At 36.7% G+C, this 17345-nt stretch overlaps 3 protein-coding genes across 5 annotated transcripts in view; 1 reads left to right on the plus strand and 2 right to left on the minus strand.

Annotated features, from left to right (window-relative positions):
* Positions 1-645: 645 nt before the first annotated feature.
* On the minus strand, positions 646-9472 carry vps28 (VPS28 subunit of ESCRT-I). 2 transcript variants are annotated; one of them, XM_041809696.1, is made up of 10 exons: positions 9453-9472; positions 6638-6701; positions 6495-6523; positions 6265-6302; positions 6060-6149; positions 5849-5954; positions 4522-4623; positions 4111-4164; positions 3931-4022; positions 646-2041 (listed from the first exon to the last, which is right to left on the minus strand). In XM_041809696.1, exons 2-10 carry the CDS (start codon positions 6675-6677, stop codon positions 1921-1923), a joined length of 672 nt encoding a protein of 223 aa, XP_041665630.1. In that variant the 5' UTR covers positions 6678-6701; positions 9453-9472; the 3' UTR covers positions 646-1920. The 2 variants fall into 2 exon arrangements, with proteins under 2 accessions (XP_041665630.1, XP_041665629.1); XM_041809695.1 differs by lacking the exon at positions 9453-9472 and adding an exon at positions 8878-8935.
* Positions 9045-13335, plus strand: LOC121524349 (aurora kinase A and ninein-interacting protein). Of its 2 annotated transcripts, XM_041809693.1 has the most exons (4): positions 9045-9195; positions 9451-9559; positions 10723-10879; positions 11940-13335. In XM_041809693.1, exons 2-4 carry the CDS (start codon positions 9467-9469, stop codon positions 12935-12937), a joined length of 1248 nt encoding a protein of 415 aa, XP_041665627.1. In that variant the 5' UTR covers positions 9045-9195; positions 9451-9466; the 3' UTR covers positions 12938-13335. The 2 variants fall into 2 exon arrangements, with proteins under 2 accessions (XP_041665627.1, XP_041665628.1); XM_041809694.1 differs by lacking the exons at positions 9045-9195; positions 9451-9559 and adding an exon at positions 9815-9929.
* A 2041-nt stretch (positions 13336-15376) lies between these two features.
* The window catches only part of cap2 (cyclase associated actin cytoskeleton regulatory protein 2), a 35714-nt gene continuing 33745 nt past the window's right edge, over positions 15377-17345 (minus strand). The window contains exons 12-13 of the mRNA XM_041808299.1: positions 16435-16578; positions 15377-16352 (exon numbers count right to left, since the gene is read on the minus strand). Of these exons, the coding sequence (XP_041664233.1) occupies positions 16269-16352; positions 16435-16578 (228 nt within the window). The 3' untranslated portion in view covers positions 15377-16268. The remainder of the gene's footprint in view (positions 16353-16434; positions 16579-17345) is intronic.

The following is a 17345-nucleotide window of genomic DNA, read 5'->3' on the forward strand; positions in this document are numbered from 1 at the left end:
GTGACACTGCGTCGTCAATGGAAGCGGCTTTAAAAATATAGTTTTGAAACACAAAGAAGTGTCAACACACTGAGTAGTGCTTCTTTTATAACAGGACGTTTCTCTACCCTTTAAAAGCTTTGCTTTTTTATCCTTTTTCTTTCTTGAGACAAAGAGTACACCAAATGGACAAAAGTATTTGTCTCCACCTGTTAATTAATGAATCTAGGTGTTTAAATCAGACACGTTCCCACAGGTGTATAAAATCTTCACCTTACATGAAGTCTTCATTGGTGAAATTTTATCCCTGCTGGATATTCAATAGTCAACTGGAAGTGATAGTATTGGAAAGTAGAAGCATTTGCAAACAGCAGCAACTCAGCCATCTAAAATCATAATGCAACTCATTAATGTAAACACTAAAACTGTGCAGTGGGAGCTTCATGAATGGGTTTCTATGGCCGAGCAGCTACATGCAAGCCTCACATCACCAAGTCCAAACAACGGATTGATTGTTAAGTAGATCTTTGTACCTTTATGTCTCACCACCTCTCATTTGCTCTGATTTTATCCTGTCCAAAACATCAAAAGAGAGATATTTTTAGTCTTGAGCAAATAAGCAAACATTTTTACCTAACTGACACCAAACACAAGTGAAGTTGGAGGTATATTTTTCATCTTTATTTCTAAAAGGTGTTACATGGTCTTATTTAAAAATCAAAACTATTATTTACAATGATAAACCTTAATAAATATGCTCTCCCTAATGGTGTCTGAGGGCTGAAACATATTTAGCAAGCAAAAATATGGTGGGGGTGTGTCCACCTCGCTTCTGCCCACTTCATGTGGCCAAACCCTCACTTCAAAAGGAAACATGGATTATGCAAGTTAACATAAAGATGTACATAAATAATTCCTTCCACCAAATGTTTAATTACTAATGTAGAGTGCAGTCTAATCATCTTTAAGTGACTTGACATCAGCTGCTTTTTCTCCCATTATCTGAAACGATTATTCTTTCTACCCTTTCAAGAAAAAAATATTGTTTTATTAATCTTCTAAAAAACATGGTGTGTTGAGCAAAATCTGCTCATCTGACCCCATGTTACAAGTCATGGATTAAACACAGGTACCTTAGAGAAAAAACCCTCAATTTTTAAAGATACGAAGGCTTTGGCTGTTTGAACCTTTTCTCTATGTGTGGACTTTTGCCAATTATAATGTAAGATTCTTTTTTTGGTGCTTTGCAAAAATGAAGTACAAAATTAGACCTTTTTAATATTATAAAGTTACAGGTAAACTTTTTTCTGTTGTTGCAGAATAAACAGCCAGTATTACAGGATCTGTCACTGAGGTTTGACAAGAAAAGAGGTTGACGAGGAATCTCACAGCATAGGAGGAGTCTGATGTACCAGACGCACAGTACGTTTACATGCACCAATAAGTCAAACCACAATTATAGCTCAGTTAGGCTGATTAACTGGACTTCTGCGATTATCCCACTATACGTGAAAACCAAGAGAATCCATTTATTAATGTGAGCATGTCATACATTTCAAACCAACTCTACACTTTATGTTTGGCACAAATGCAAAGTCCCTCTGGATTATGGTAACATCTGTAGGCAGACAACGTGATACCTGCTGTGGTAGCATTTATGCTCATAAACAAAGTCTTGCAGGGACTGTAAAGCATGTGCAGAACATGAAGTTTGACTTTTCTGTGCATGTAAACGTACTGTGTCAGTATGGAGTAATGTCAGTGGAGTAATACAAATACACATTAATAAAGAACAAAGGAAACAATGGAGGGAAAGAATTTGGGGTTATGAGGCAGAAAACATTCTCCAAATAACGTCAAAGAGAAAGAAAAGTGTTTTTTAACTTAAGAGATATTAGAGTCAGAATTTCAGACAGATATCGTCGATGATGGATCGGTGCTTTAAGAGGAGTGTAGAAAGCGGTTGAAGGCATTGTAGGCCGACTCCAGGTCAAACAACATCTGGCGCACCTGATTATCATCCAACTCGTCTGAGGCTGACATGCTGCTGAGGGTGGTCAACCTGAGAAATAACAAAAACAAGGTAAATGACAGTCCTAACAAAACTATTATGACTGGCAGAATTTAGCAAACCACAAAAGCTCACTAAAAACTGAAGTGCACATATGCACCTCACAGCAGGAGACTTTCACAGACCGACTAGAGGGGGACTGGGGGCTAAAGCGGGACATGACAACACTGAAATGGTGGATTAAGCAGCACATCCAACCTGATGTAGAATTTAATAATTTTAAGACCAGTTACAGTAGCGACACACGTGCATGTTTCACGCAGATTGTAAGATAAAATTGTGACAACATAGTCAAGAAAATGAAGACAGTATTTGCTACTGTAATATACAAATAAAGCTTTCTTTTACATGCTAGCAGTGCTAATATTAACAGACTCTGTGAAAGTATGACATGATCTTAGCAAATAATGAGTAAATTTCTTTGCACTTTAAATGTGACCCCAGTATGCCACATAATCATTGATGACAAATGCATATAAACTTTAGTTTTGAGCCAAAACTAGAAAACCCCAGATTTGTCACACATTTTTGATTTGATACTTCAACTGAAATTATTTGATTCCTCATGTGATGTTGCTACAGAGGAATTTAAACCAGCAGAAAAAAGTTCAGTTATTTCATAAAGGATTAAAAGAGGGCTTAACCTAGTAAATATGTTATTATTAGAATGACTAAAATGTGTTATTGTGTTACCACAGCTATAATTTTACAGGAATTTATTCAACCTGCAAGGAGGCAAACAGAAAGCCCACTTGGAGTTTAAAAAAAACGCCATGTGAAGGCCAAGTGGGCTTTCATTTGTTGTACACTGAGGACAGTCTTCTCTCTAGTCACTCTGCCATAAAGCCCAGATCAGCGGAGGGCTGCAGCGATGGTTGTCCTTCTGGAAATTTGTCCCATCTCCACACAGAATCTCTGGAGCCTATAAGTGCACCGATTGCAATTTTCTGGCAGATCAGCGATCTTTAAAAAGCCTGACCTGCCGATTCCGCTTTTGGCCAATACCGATTTTTCTTTATAACTGACAGCATACACCTTCAATGTTCCAATCTTATTTTATTGAAAAACATTGAACAATACCCATGAAATAATACAAACTTGTTGTTTTAATTGCACATGAGGTAGCCTAGTTCTCTCAAATATAAATGAAAAGTTTAGAGCATTGCTGTCCGAACTACTAAATTATATCAGTTCCTTTAGTCTTTCATTTCTCACATTTTAGTAGGTAGAGGTAGATAAGATCAGTGGATAAGATCGGTTTCATATGTAAGAATCAGCCGATCGCCGATCCCCCAGAATTAAGGAAATCGGTGCCGATCAATCGGTGCACCCCTACTGGAGCTCAGTCAGAGTGACCATCAGGTTCTTGGGAACCTCTCTTACTAAGGCCTTTCTTTCTCAATTGCTCCTAATAGCTTCGCAGACAGATTTTTGTGACCTCATGGTTTGGTTTTTACTCTGATATGCATTGCCAGCTGAGAGGCCTTCTATAGAGAGGTGTGTGCCTTTCCAAATCATGTCCAGTTGATTTAATTTACCACAGGTGGACTCCAGTCAAGGTGTAGAAACATCTCAGTAAAGATCCAGAGAAATGGAAGGAACCTGAGCTAAATTCTGAATACTTATGTCAATGTGATATTTCTTTTTTAATTATTATTATTCTAATACATTTGTAAGAACCATTTCAGCTCTCCAAGATATCACGCCATTCCTTATTAATGAAAGAATAATTATTTAAAAATAAGGTAGCAGATTTGTGCAAGGGTTATTTTAAATCGCTGTTATCTTTACATCTACTGACCCACTCATTATCAAGCAATCTGTCCCCATGAGGTGTAAAATATAACCCCAGTAAACCAGGTTTGACCAGAGTCACTAACCAGAGGCTGACTTTGTCCTTGGCCTCTGAGTCTGGAGGCATATTGCTCATTCTGTTCATGGTTTCCATCAGTTCCCTCAGGTCTGGCTGGATCTGCACCAATGACAAAACAAGTTAATCAAGCATCCTTCATCTGTCATTTATATTTATACATGTTTGCTGTTGATATTTTTATATCTACCTCGTCCATGGCCCTTATCTCCAATCTCAGCTTGTCCATCACTGTGATGAAGAGCTGAAAATAGAAGAAGAGACAGAAGAAACTAACGAGTTGATCAAGTTCCACTATCAGCAAAAACAAATATGTTTTCAATTTTATCAGAACCACAAACAGGGGTAACAGACGTTGCCTCTATGACTGATTTTATGAGATGAGAAAGAAGCTGGAAGCCGATTCAGCTGGCAACACCCACACACTCTCCTCTATGACTGAGCTGAGGATGAGCCAAATTAAGTGAAACCACTTCAGCCTCTTATGCCAGAACTGATCTCACTAAATCATTTTGAAAAAGACTGCATTAACTTTCATTCTGGCACATGTTCTTTATGAGTCTGAATCAGACTGACACTTTAATAATGATGGAGGACGTACCGAGACTATATCTGCAATGCAGCGGTTCAGGTTCCCCTTGTCATCCTTGATGGTGATTGGCCGATCCTCCTTAATCCTTTCCATGGCGAGTGGGCAATCAAGCTAGAAAAGACACAATGTACAAATCCATCATCCATGGCAACAAAGAGCCTTTAATCATTTTAACATCACAACAACATGACTTATAAGCCACCACTGTAGGCTGCATAATGCATGTTTACTCATATTCAGGGACATCCCAGCAAATTATTGCCTCAGACACAGTAGACAGCGGCTGATTCACGTTAAGATAATGAAGCTGACTAAAGCAACAGACTATTGAACAGTCAGAATTGAGGACAATGGATCACGACTCAGATCAGTTTTCGGCCTTTAATAAACATCTCCAGAGGTTAAAGGGGTGGTTTGTTATTTTTCAAAGTGGCGTTGTAAGAGGTACTTCGTACACTTGGCACATACTACAAGATAATAGTTCCAATTTTCGGCCTGATTGCCTGTGCCTGATTATCGGATGGTTCTAAAGATTATCTTGCCAGATTTTCCTGTAGTCTGAAGTGGTTCTAGAGGGTATATTCTCTCCCTGATGTGCTTGGAAGATTATCAGAGCTGATCATAGAGATCATAAACATGTTCAGTATTCACAAACAGAAATCCTTTTGTGTGGGGAAATCAGAGGAAAGACAAGTACAAGCAGAATTATTATGTGGAACAGAACCAAAGCCCATCCAGTGCTGCATGATTTAGTAATAATGTGTGTATTTCTCAACTCAAAACATCCAAATATTAAGTAGCATAAAAATATAGAGCCTGAGGTTTTTATGGTACTGCTTTAAGAAAAAAAAATTAAAAAAGGGTAACTTAACAAAATGAATGGCAAAATTGTACACTTAAAGGCCTTTCTGCAGGAGTGTTAACATTTCAAGTCCTACTGAATACTAAAATAAATGCAACCTCTCATACGATTATGTAATTGCACGGCCTGATATCGCATTGTGATTCTATTAATTGTGCACCACTAAGCCAATCAGGAAGCAATCTGACCGATGGAGGAAGCACAGCAAACACAGCCACGGCAACAACAGCAATGGTGGTGTTAAACGCTAAAACAAAACTGATCCCATATCCTGCCATAATCCTCCATTTTGACCGGTTCCAATTGTTGTCAGCCTTTTGAAAACTGAGTGAAACCCAATGTGTGTGTGTGTGTGTGTGTGTGTGTATATATATATATATATATATATATATATATATATATATATATAAACCCTGTAAGAGCAACTCACTGCTCTTAACAGAAATATCATCTGTAATGCAAACAGGAACTCACTCTGTACTTCCTGCAGAAATCATCAATGGAGCCGACATCGGAGCCCTGCACCTGTTTAAAAGCGGCCTTATACTGAACCAACAGTCTGGAACAGGAAGCAGTGTATCTGAAACAGACAAGATCTCCACCTTAATTCTAGTTGACAGTCAAAGTCATTATGGGACTTTTTTTTTCCACTTAAACACAAAATATTAACTCAAGCATGACTCACTCATTAGGTGTGACACAGTCTTTAATGTAAGCCTTCTCCAAGGCCTGAAGAGTTTTCACAACAGCAAACAGCTCCGCCATGTTGTCATACCTTATAGAAACAAGGTAGAAATAAGAAATAAGGTAAGAGCTGTGGCAACATGATGAATGATGAGGGTTTCTGTCTGTGCATACTGGACTATTAAAAATGATATAAATCTACTTACTTCTCCCTTTCTCTTGCATTTTTGTAAAGTTTCACTTCCTGCAAAGACAAAATCTGTTTTGAGTTTTTTGCTTGGTTGTAATTCATTTTTTAAAGAATTGCTCATTGATAAAGCAGCTTTAAAAATGGACAGTACCCCCACACACAAAAAGAGAAGATCAAATGTTATAAAGATTAAATAACAGTATTTGTGAAAGTCATGGCTAAAGAGAAAATAATAGCTACACTTACCTCGTATAACTCAGGTTTATTTGCTGGAGCTATGGTAAACAATAATAATAAGAAATAAGATTTATGGGACCAAGTAGGCATTACTGTAAAAAAAAGGATGAAAGGATGTTGACTAAAATACTGTACTCATATGTAGGCCTTACCTCCACCCACTCCTGCTGTGACCGGTATCCCATGAAACATGATGTAAATATATTAGGGCTTGATCTGAAAAATAAATAAATAAATAAATAATGTTGAAATCCATCACATTATTATCAAATGTATCCTTCAGCCCAATATTAATAAACTGTACCATTAATAAATAAATCATTTTATTTTGAAAACCAAGGTTTTAAAGCCCCCAACAATGAGCCCACAGGTGGGATATACAGCACTTTTTAGTGTTCTTTACCAGACACTTGTTTATCAGATGTGATGTGAATTAGTGTGGCATTTTTTGTTAATAATGTGCCATTGTGATTTTACTGGACAATACTAGGAATACAATATGATGTAGTCCATAAATGGTGTCATGAGTCTATGGTTATCAAGGAAAACGCATAGAATAATGATAGTTTAGAAGTGTGTGTTTCAGGTTAAATCATACAAATATTAAGTAGCATAAAAAATACAAAACCTGAGGTTTTTACAGAAATAATTTCAAATAATTTGATATTATATCAAAATATAGTATAATTTTTGTATGCAGTAAAGATCCTTTACACATTGTGCAAACACTCATTCAAGTGTCAGGTTTTTAAAAGTTTACCAAAAATCCTACCTTCCTTATATATATATATAGATAGATAGATAGATAGATAGATAGATATACAGTGCTTAACAAGTTTATTAGACCACCTGTCATATTTGTCTCAGAGACCATCCAGCATCATGAAGTGCTTTAATGCGGACACTTTCATTTTCAGTGAGCTCTCCACGTTTTACCATTTTGAACAGAAATGAGGAATTTCAAACTGAATTCACCTTTTTATACCCAAATTTGAGCCGGCTCACTGGGCTTCTCTGAGAAGTCAGAAATTAATCAAGCACTTACAACCACTAAAACTCATTTTTCTGTTCAGGAATGCAAGTAAATAACTATAATTTGACATAGTATTCAAGAAATAATAATGTGCTTTACTATTTTTTCAGGGGTTTTTTTTGTAAATGAGTACATTTGAAAATTCATGGATAACAATAATTATATTTTAGCTAGGGGTGGGAATCACTAGTGGCCCCACGATACGATATTATCACGATACTTGGGTCACAATTCGATATCGCGATTCAAAAAAATTTGCAATACAGTGAGTATTGCGATACAATATATTGGGATCAATACCATTTTTCAACTCTAGCTGATTTAGTATTAGTCTTGCCCTCATGTTTGTCATATTTCCACAGTATTTTGTTTTCATGTAGCACTTCTTGCAAACCTCATGTGTCATGTCCATCTCATTCATGCCCTGCTTGCATGGGCATGAATGAGCTTACATATATATATATATATATATATATATAAATATATATATATATATATATATATATACACACTTAAAAAAATAGTGACACAAATTATCATTCTCTTCAATACAACAATTCACACAGATTTTGAAATTTAAGTCAGAATAAACACAACTATTTATTTCTAAAAAAAATAGTTCAGCCATAATTTAATCTATCTAACATGGTGTTAGTTGAGACAAAAAATAATTGTATATTGAATCGTAATATTGGGGGAAATCGCAATTAGATTTTTTCCTAAATCGTTCCACTCTAAGCACTGATGTGAATCCTTCATATAAAACAAAAATAGAAAGCTCTTTGTAACAATAGAAATAAAATAAGATGTTTTTTTGTTGTTGTTGGTTTTTCAGGAGTGCATTTTATGTTTATTTCTTGCTCAAATTAAAATGTATACGAAAAAGTTTCCGATATTTGTTATGTCAGTCGTTGGAGGCTAAAATCTGCCGTTTATTTTTGATTAGATTGCTAAGTTTTATAGAATCGTTTTAAAATTATGTCAAGTCACACAAACAGTTTTAGTACTGGCGAGCTACAGTATTAAAGCTTAACGGTGGAGAGCTAAGATGCTGCCTCACTGAGCATCCATTTGAATAAATACATGATTACTCTAGAACAGCAGCTCTGAAACTGTTAAAAACAGACGAACCATTAACTCAACTATTTAATGTTGTCGAACAGGCTAGCCCTCAGTTAGCTGTCGAGGCTAGCTCGTAGGCACTTCCTGGAAGATTTATTATAACCTGGCCTTACAGATAGTTGTTTATCAGCATTTAACTTCAGATTAGTTTCTATTATTGCGATATAAATCAGGATATATAACATTACAGTGATGTTTGAAGTGTTTAATCAAAGAAATTAAAGACACTTTGCTCACCCTTTCGTCAAACTGCTGTGACGTCAATGTAAACACACCCTCCTGCGAGGACCAGCGGACGTCAAAATATCAGGTATCCCTGGCGCCTAATCACAAATATATATATTTTAAAATACGCGGATGTGTGTCTAAGATACGATGTTTATACGTTTCATTTGTATATCACACATTTTAAAGACGTTATTTCGGTAAATAAATTGTTTTATGGTTAACTACTTTTATATTTTTTAACAGTCAAACATCGGTGGAAGCCAACTGTCGAGGCGCGAGACTCAAACAAAACAGAAGCGAGGGCGAAATTCCGAAGAAAAAATATAGGTAAACAACGATAGTTAAGTATTATTTACTTAAAAAGGGGGTGCCGAAAATTCATAATCAATATTAAAGCGCAGCTGAATTTGGAAGTATTATTTTATTTCAGGAAACTCCACTATAAAGCTTTGATTTTCTCAACTACACCCAGATATAGCTGTTGGCTAACTAGGCTAGCTTTTTCTAATAACTTTAAAAGTTGATCTAAGCCGATCAGCGGGAAAAAGGATTGATTTAATGTCTTAATCTAATGTTTTGCAGACCTTTACTGTTCATCATGAAGACCTCGAAAGCAGCACTGAAGACCAGAGTTCAGGAGGAATGTGGAGTTTGGTTAGACACGGTGCAGCTGAAAGGGAAAGCTAAACAGGTAATTATAAGTAAAATAACAGCTTTCAATTGCGGCTAAATTGATGTTACTGTAACTTTAAAGGTTATTATAGTCCTAGGACAGCCAATATTGGGAATGTCTTCATTTCAGTCATCAAAAATGTTAAGAAAACATGTAAACAGTGTCTAAATTGGATAAATACACTATATGGACAAAAGTATTTGTCTACACCTGTTAATTATTGGATTCAGGTGTTTCAGTCAGACATGTTTACACAGGTGTGATATTAAATGGGTTATTCTGAAGAGCTCAATGACTTCAAGAGTAGTACTATCAACAGCAACTCAGCCATGAAGCAAAAGACCACGTAAAATCACAGAACTGGGTTTAACAACTGCGAAGGAGCATGGTAGGTAAAAGTCTCCAACACTGCTGATTCCATAGCTGAAAAATTCTCAACTTCCACTGGCAGCAATGAATAAATAGAAAGACTGTGTGGTAGGAGCTTTATGAATGAGTATCCATTGCTGAGCAGCTGCTGCTGGTTTGGGCTAGGCCCCTTATCTCCAGTGAAGCCAATTTTAATGCTTCAGCATACCAAGATATTTTTGACAGTTTAAGGAGGGCCCTTTTCTATTTCAATGTGATTGTGCCCCAATGCACAAAGCAAGGACTATAACGATATGGTTTGATGAGTTTGTGGTTGAAGAACTTGACTGGCCCTCACTGACCCCTGACCTCAACCCCGTCAAGCACCTTTGGGATGAGATTGTGAGCAGGGCTTTCTGGTCCAACATGAGTGCCTGACCTCATAAATGATCTACAGAATGAATGGGCACAAATTCCCACAGAAACACTCCAAGATCTTGGATCTTGCAAGAAGTGTGGACGCTGTACTAACAGCTCCTATTAAAGTGAATGGATTTGAATACAGTGAAGTGACTTTTGTTCATATGTGTATGTTCGACAGTAATCAGGAGTTTGCTTCCTTTCCTCTTCTTTGCACTTTAGATGTTTTGTTTTGTCAAAGCTTCAGCATTTTTGACTCTTATCGTTGATCAAAATAACAGATAATTTATAATTTAAAACAAAGGATATCAAAAAGTTAAACAGCCATACTTTTATATAATCAGGAGCCTCTTATTCTGTTATTGCACATAGAAGTCTGATGATTTTTATATTCTGTTAACATTATGTTCCAGAAACGACCACCTCGTCCCATTTCTAAATTGCTGAATCCCTTCACTGGAGGTCAGGGGTATAATTTGGCTGTGGCTCTGAACTTCACTCAGACAAAACTGGAAATGCCAAAGACTAAACAGAGCTCCATCTCAACCTTCTTCTCACCACAGCGCAGAGGTAAGTTAAACTCTAGGTTGCTGTCAGGATTCACATCATGAGATAATAATAAATGTATCCCCCTAAGACCCCGACTGCACATATGAGGACATTACATTCTGGCTTTCCTACAACATGGTAAAAATTTCTCCTATTCCTACTTTTTAAAGGAAATTGTCTGGACTTTTCATTCAAGTTAAAGTAATTTACTGGGAATACTGAGATGATTTGCTATGGAATTGTCAAGAATTTTTAATGGGAAATTTGGGATATGTTTATGTATTTTTAAAGGTTTCATTGGAAGTGCTTTTGCAGTGACTTTTTAAGTATTTGCATGGAAATTTTGTCATTTTATGTTTGGGGGATTGTTTTAAAAATCAGTCATTTTTGTATTGATTTGGGAAATGTATTAGTTTTTGGGGAATTTTATTTGAATTCTTTGGTGAAAATTTGCTTCAAAATGTTTAGGTATGCTCACAGAAACTGGGAAATTTATGGATTTTAATTTGGGGAATTTGATTGGGATATTTCTAAAAGATGATGGGATTTTCAGGGGATTTGTCGGCATCTTTGGGGGAATTTTCAATCCTTTTTCATGGAAACACGTGGAATTTATGTGTACATTTTAATTTTCAGGAATTCAAGTGGATCTTCTTAGACGCTAAAATTTAGTCTTTAGTATAAAGTTTCACTGAAACATTTTTGATTATTTTAAGAAATTTTGCGGTGTTTTTAATGAGAAACTTAAGATATGTTTAAGAATTTTTTCACAGAAAATTTAGGTAGTTTCTTCAAAATTCTAGGGAATTTGTATTGATATTGGACTTTAATTTGATTACAGTTAGTTTCAGTTCAAAGACAAGTTTGGGCTTTTTAACTCATCCGGTCCAAATTATCCCAAATATGTGGGAGAAATTAAAAATGCATTCCAAACAAAAGTTCGGGTCTCAGAAGGATACGTTTTTTCAGCTGGAATAGTCAGAAGCATGTAAAGAATAGTTACATTGAACAGCACAACTTGTATGAATATAAACATTCACATTTTACATTTCTTTTAATGTTGTTTACCTTCTGCCAACAGTTCTTAATAAGATGTCTACCGCTGAAGTCCTAAACCTTCCAGTGTTACCTGCTTCTTCATCTAAGTCATCCACACACGCCATAGCTGCTTCAATACCTGTATCATCAGGGACAAAACGAAGCCGTGAAACAGATCACATCTTTGTGTCTGGTCCAGACCATGAACAATATGAAACTGTGAGCGAGGCCGAGGCAGCAGTATGTCCAGAGCCAACACAGAAACTGACACCTTCTAAAAACGTGTTCCCCGAATTTGAAAAGCAGTTTGAGGAGATAAATCCACCACTGAGGAAGAGGAGACTAATTTCAAACACCTCATTGCTAGAAGAGAGTCAACCTTGTCCACAAGCATGGAGTCAGGACCCTGTACTCTCATTTAGCCAGTATACTGAAGATGAAGTGGACCTTACTTACCAGAAGAATGAAGCAGAGAACAACATCAGTGACTCTGAGCCAAGTTTCCTTAACAGTCTGCAGAGTGAGGATGCCTTTGGTGCTCAGATGGAGGGCAGAACTTCGACTCAAAAAGCCTTTAATTCCTCTCAGATGGATGAGAAAGAAAACAGATGTATTTTGTCGAGTAAATCCCCAAGGAAACAATATACTCCCTCTCACATTGCATCACTGTCAAATCAGAAAAAAACCAAACCAAAAACTGCATCACCTCGGAAAAACTTTCCTTCCCACTTGTTGAAAAACACTGATAAAGAGGAGAGCTCTGACTGTCAGTTTAACTGGACGAAACCGAGCGTTTCTCCTCTTAAAAATCGACTGCCACTGCAGCCTTGCAGACCGGTTGATGATGACAGTTTGGCTATGTTGTTCACGCAGGACTCTGAGGGTTTCAGAGTGATAGCCCACAGAGGTCTGAAAGCCCGGAGTCCACTCAAAGACCAGAGTAACAGAAGAACTTTCAAATATGTTGAAGAAGAGGACGAGGAGGAAGATGAAATGCTCTTTACTCAGGACTCTCAGGGAAATATGGTGATCAAGCACTGAGGGGGATCTTTTGATCTTATTAGGAATCTAACTGTATGAACAGTCTGAATGTAAACTATATCTTTAAAAATTGTATAAAAGTATTAGTTTTACATCTTTAGACTTTCATAAATCAGCTGTAGGTAAATCTTCTACCTTCATACGGATTTTTTTCAAAGCACAGACATGGCAGGTATAACGTACACAGAAAGATAAAACCCAAACACATGATAAAAAAATAAATGTAAAAAAAAAAACAAAACATAAAGTCTCACACAACTAGACTGACTGCTTACTTATTTTTTTGATTAACTTTAAGAGTGGAAAATATATTTTCAATGGCTGTTTTATCCTTATGTAAAGAAGCCTGAAGTTTACACATCCAAACATTTTTACATAATAAAGAGTAATTTTCACGAGATCCTGACTAACTCATGTCTTTATCTTGAGATTGCAATGCTCATTTCCTATGATGAGTAATTTTTTAATGTGCAGGTTTTACTGCTGTTCAGATACATCTCAGGAAAATAGAATATCATGAAAAAATATTTCCTGTCATTTAATTTAAGAAGTGAAACTTCCATATTTATTATAGATTCATCTCATATAAAGTGAAATATGTCAAACCTTTTTGTTTAATCTTGATGATTATGGATTACAGCACCCAAAAATCCACTATCTAAATATTAGAATACCACAAACATCTGTCCAAAAATGGATTTATAATCCAGAAATTTCAACGATCTGGCAATTTCTACTGATTTTTCCCTTAATAGTTGGTCAGGGCTCCTTATTAATGAAATCCTGCATCTATGCTTGTGTCATGGAGCCAATCAGTCCGTGGCACTGCTGGGGTGTAATGAAGCCCAGGTTGCTCTGATAGCAGCCTTCACTTTGTCTGGATTGTTGAGTCTGGTGTCTCTCATCTTCCTCGACATTTCTCCAGAGATTCTCTGTGGGGTTCAGGTCAGACCAGGTGGCTGGCCAATCAAACACAGTATACCATGGTCAGTAAACCAGTTTCTGTTAGTTTTGGCTTCACTGTAGACAGGTGAAGAGAAAAACAGTATCTCAGCAGATAGAAGCTTGTAGGGCTTTAAAATCTCCTGGTAGACGGCTGACAGCGTTAACTCTGGATTTGATAAAGACCAGTGGATGAACAGCAGCAGATGACAAGGCACCCCAAACCATCACTGACAGTGGAAACAAAACACTGGACCTCACTGGTCTTCCTTCAGACTCTGGGACCTTTATTTACATATGAAGTTTAAAATTCAACAGGACTTTAGACAACTGAGCAACAGTCCAGTTCTTTTTTCCTTAGCTCAGGTGAGATGCTGATGACATCCGTGGTTCAGGATTGGCTCGTCACACATGACACTTGTAGCCCATCTCCTGGACCTGTCTGTGTGGTGGCTCTTGATCCACTTACTCCAGTCTTAGTCCACTTCTTACGAAGCTCCCCTAAGTTCTTAAATCTGTTTTGTTTGACAATCCTCTGAAAGCTGAGCTCATCCCTGTTGCTTGTGCTCTTTTTCTTACCACACTTTTCCCTTCAGTCAACTTTGAGAACGGCCTGTCCTTTCAGGAGGGTGTTAGTGATTGTCTCATGGACAAAAGTCAAGTCAGCAGTCTTCCCCATGTTTATGGTTGTGTACCGAACCAGAGTAAGAGAATGAAGGATAAGAAGTCTTTGAGAAGTGGGCTTTTCCACAATATTATAACATTTTGAGATAGTAGATTTTTGTGAGCTGTAAACTGTAATCTTCAAGATTAAAACAAAAAAAGACATGACATGTTTTGCTTTGAATTGAATCTAGAAGATATGGAAAGTTAACTATCTGAAGTAAATTATAGGAAAAATGAGCTTTTTCAACATGCACCTGTACTTACTATCATGGCAAAACCAGTAGTGATACACAGATGCATTGGTATTAGTGCTGTTGACAAACCTCAGCCCATCAGCAAATTAAATTTTGTGAACTGATGACAGCAACCAATGTGTATTTGATGTGTTGCATCAGTTTAATGCAGACCCTTTCTGCTGACTCAGAGATTACTCAGTCAGAGGAAGACACCTGTTGGACAAACTGGCCCAACATGAGAGAAATTGCATGAATTGTTGGGAGTCTTACACCAATTGAAGCAATTAATAAAGCATCAATTTTTGTAATCAGCATTTTTGCAATCGTTATTTTACACATCGGTACCAGTCCTGATTTTCACGATCGTCACAATTCTAAAAGCCAGCCTTGTCTTTCCAAGCTAATGAGATAATGTAATAAATGAAAAGGAGTAAATGTGTGAATGCATGTCCATTTAGGGCCTCCATACTTCTCTCTTTTCAAGATGTTTTCCATTTTGCTGAGTTTGGTTTAAATTGTCTCCTAGATTTGCTCTTAGATGCTGAGATAAATCATAAAGTACAAACTGTATTTAGCAATAACACCAATAAAAAACTGAGGCTTTTGATTTTATTTGAAAAATGGTACACAATTACATGAAAATAGTTTTTCTGTAAATGAGAAGTTTTGATAGCATTAGTGACACAGTCTCTTCTCTATTGTGCTGGTATTAAGCGCTACATCTTAGTATAAAATATTGATGTACAGAGTGATAGAGAGACTACAGGAAGAGCTCAGGTTTGATAGCTGTGTTTACTGTGAGTACTTTATTGTTTACCTATGGATATCTGAAATATTCAGAGAAATTAGTAGCCATGTAGTAATTATGTAGCTCATGTTGATTCCATATTTTCTTACATATAAACCTCACTAGAGCTGACCGATCAAACTTCCCGTGCACTATTAGGCAAACAATTACCATGAAGTTTGACAAAAGCTTCACTCACTAAGTCCAGCAGTTCTACCTGACTACTATGCACCTTAAACATTTAAAGATATAAGTCATATAAACTAAAACAGAGAAAATATAGTAAAAAGTCATACACACTCAACTCCCAATAATCCATGTCTGCTTGGCCTTTTAGTCAACTGCAGTTGACTAATTTTGCTTTTTTGCATCTAAAAAGCAAATATTTAATCATACGAACAGTAATCCACAAAAATGGAGATGCACTTTCAGACATGATGCCCTTTTTAGAGCCTGGTGCTTATTTAATCCTTGGGTAATTTTACAGAAATGCCTTTACTCCAATGGAACAGAGACAAGAAAACAAAACACAAAGACACATTTGTTGAGTTTAAATCAAATGTTTCAAAGTGCTAGACACATGAAGACACATTTACAGCAAGATGACCATAAGTTCATCTGTCCTAGGATCCCTTACATAGCCCTGATTAAATGTAAGAGTTGGATTGATCTTTAAAAGATGTTGATGATGGTGAAGTATTTATCCTGCGATTTCAGTTGGTTCTGTCACCAGTTTGGAGCCGTCCCACACCGTCTTGAACTGCTCAGGTACTGGAAACTCCCTCTGTGGAGCAAACAGGAGGATAACTGTGAAACAAGAATCTCAGGAGAACTAAATGATCATGTTCCTCCTCTAAGACACTCACGTAATCCTCGTCTCCCTGTGGTACCATGATGTTCATCTCTGAACTCTTGGCGCTGACAATGTCACAGCTGAGAGAGTCTTTGCCCAGGTAAACCTGGCAGCCCTCTGTCTTGTTGATGGAAATGGTGGGAACTTTTCCCAAAACCTACAGAGAGAGAACTCACGAGGTAAGAGATGCACCATCTGGACTTTAAAGCTCCTGTGAGGAGTGTTTAGTGGTTAAGAAACAGACAGAAATTAATATTGAAGACCCACTAAAGCATTTAAGACCATCAGCTGCCATACTGATTATCCCTTTATTGTTACTAGTTATACCCCAGATTGTTGCTGCAGGGTAGGAGTCACTAGGTTATAAAGCATACTGCAATAAAAAAAACAGCGATTTTCTAGTGCAAGACAAAGATTCCTGATGAGGGATACTTGTGACTATTTACAGAGAGAAGAATGAGTTTTTCCACTGAAAAAAAAACAACTTTTTTTTGGATGTAGGACAAAATTTGTTAAGAAAGAGGTACTATTTTATCCACAGGGGGGTGCTAAATCAACACAAATGGTTTCTCATGTGAGCATTTACATTTATCATAAAACGTTAAAATTAATGTATTCCAATTACATTTCCATATTTGAAAAATATAAGCTCGTGTGTAATAAAAGTATTTTCTTCATTTTAAAGGGATATTTTGGTATTTTGGAAGTTAGTTATAAGGTAGGTAGTTATAAGGTTGCAATAGTATTGGCATTATCCAATATGATTTTAGTAAACGTTAAAAAGACTCGCTGGTTGTACTAGTAGGGAAGCTATGCAATACAAATTTTTCGACATAGGATTCAATTGAGCTGGCATTGTATTTTGGCCCCTTTTACCATGAAACTCACTGAATTACACAGAGACACTGTACCCATCTGCTACAC

The sequence above is a fragment of the Cheilinus undulatus genome, linkage group 16 (assembly GCF_018320785.1).
Source record: "Cheilinus undulatus linkage group 16, ASM1832078v1, whole genome shotgun sequence".
Classification (NCBI taxonomy): domain Eukaryota; kingdom Metazoa; phylum Chordata; class Actinopteri; order Labriformes; family Labridae; genus Cheilinus; species Cheilinus undulatus.

Bases quoted from the DNA above. Each gene is read 5' to 3' on its own strand.
- vps28 (XM_041809696.1), bottom strand. From the start codon at position 6,677: ATGTTTCATGGGATACCGGTCACAGCAGGAGTGGGTGGAG. The intron at 4,165-4,521 runs GTACGTCCTCCA...TTCTATTTTCAG, and splicing joins GCATTGCAGATATAGTCTCG to CTCTTCATCACAGTGATGGA. The intron at 4,023-4,110 runs GTAGATATAAAA...TCATTGGTGCAG, and splicing joins AGATAAGGGCCATGGACGAG to ATCCAGCCAGACCTGAGGGA.
- LOC121524349 (XM_041809693.1), top strand. From the start codon at position 9,467: ATGAAGACCTCGAAAGCAGCACTGAAGACCAGAGTTCAGGAGGAATGT. The intron at 9,560-10,722 runs GTAATTATAAGT...ATTATGTTCCAG, and splicing joins TGAAAGGGAAAGCTAAACAG to AAACGACCACCTCGTCCCAT. The intron at 10,880-11,939 runs GTAAGTTAAACT...TTCTGCCAACAG, and splicing joins CTTCTCACCACAGCGCAGAG to TTCTTAATAAGATGTCTACC.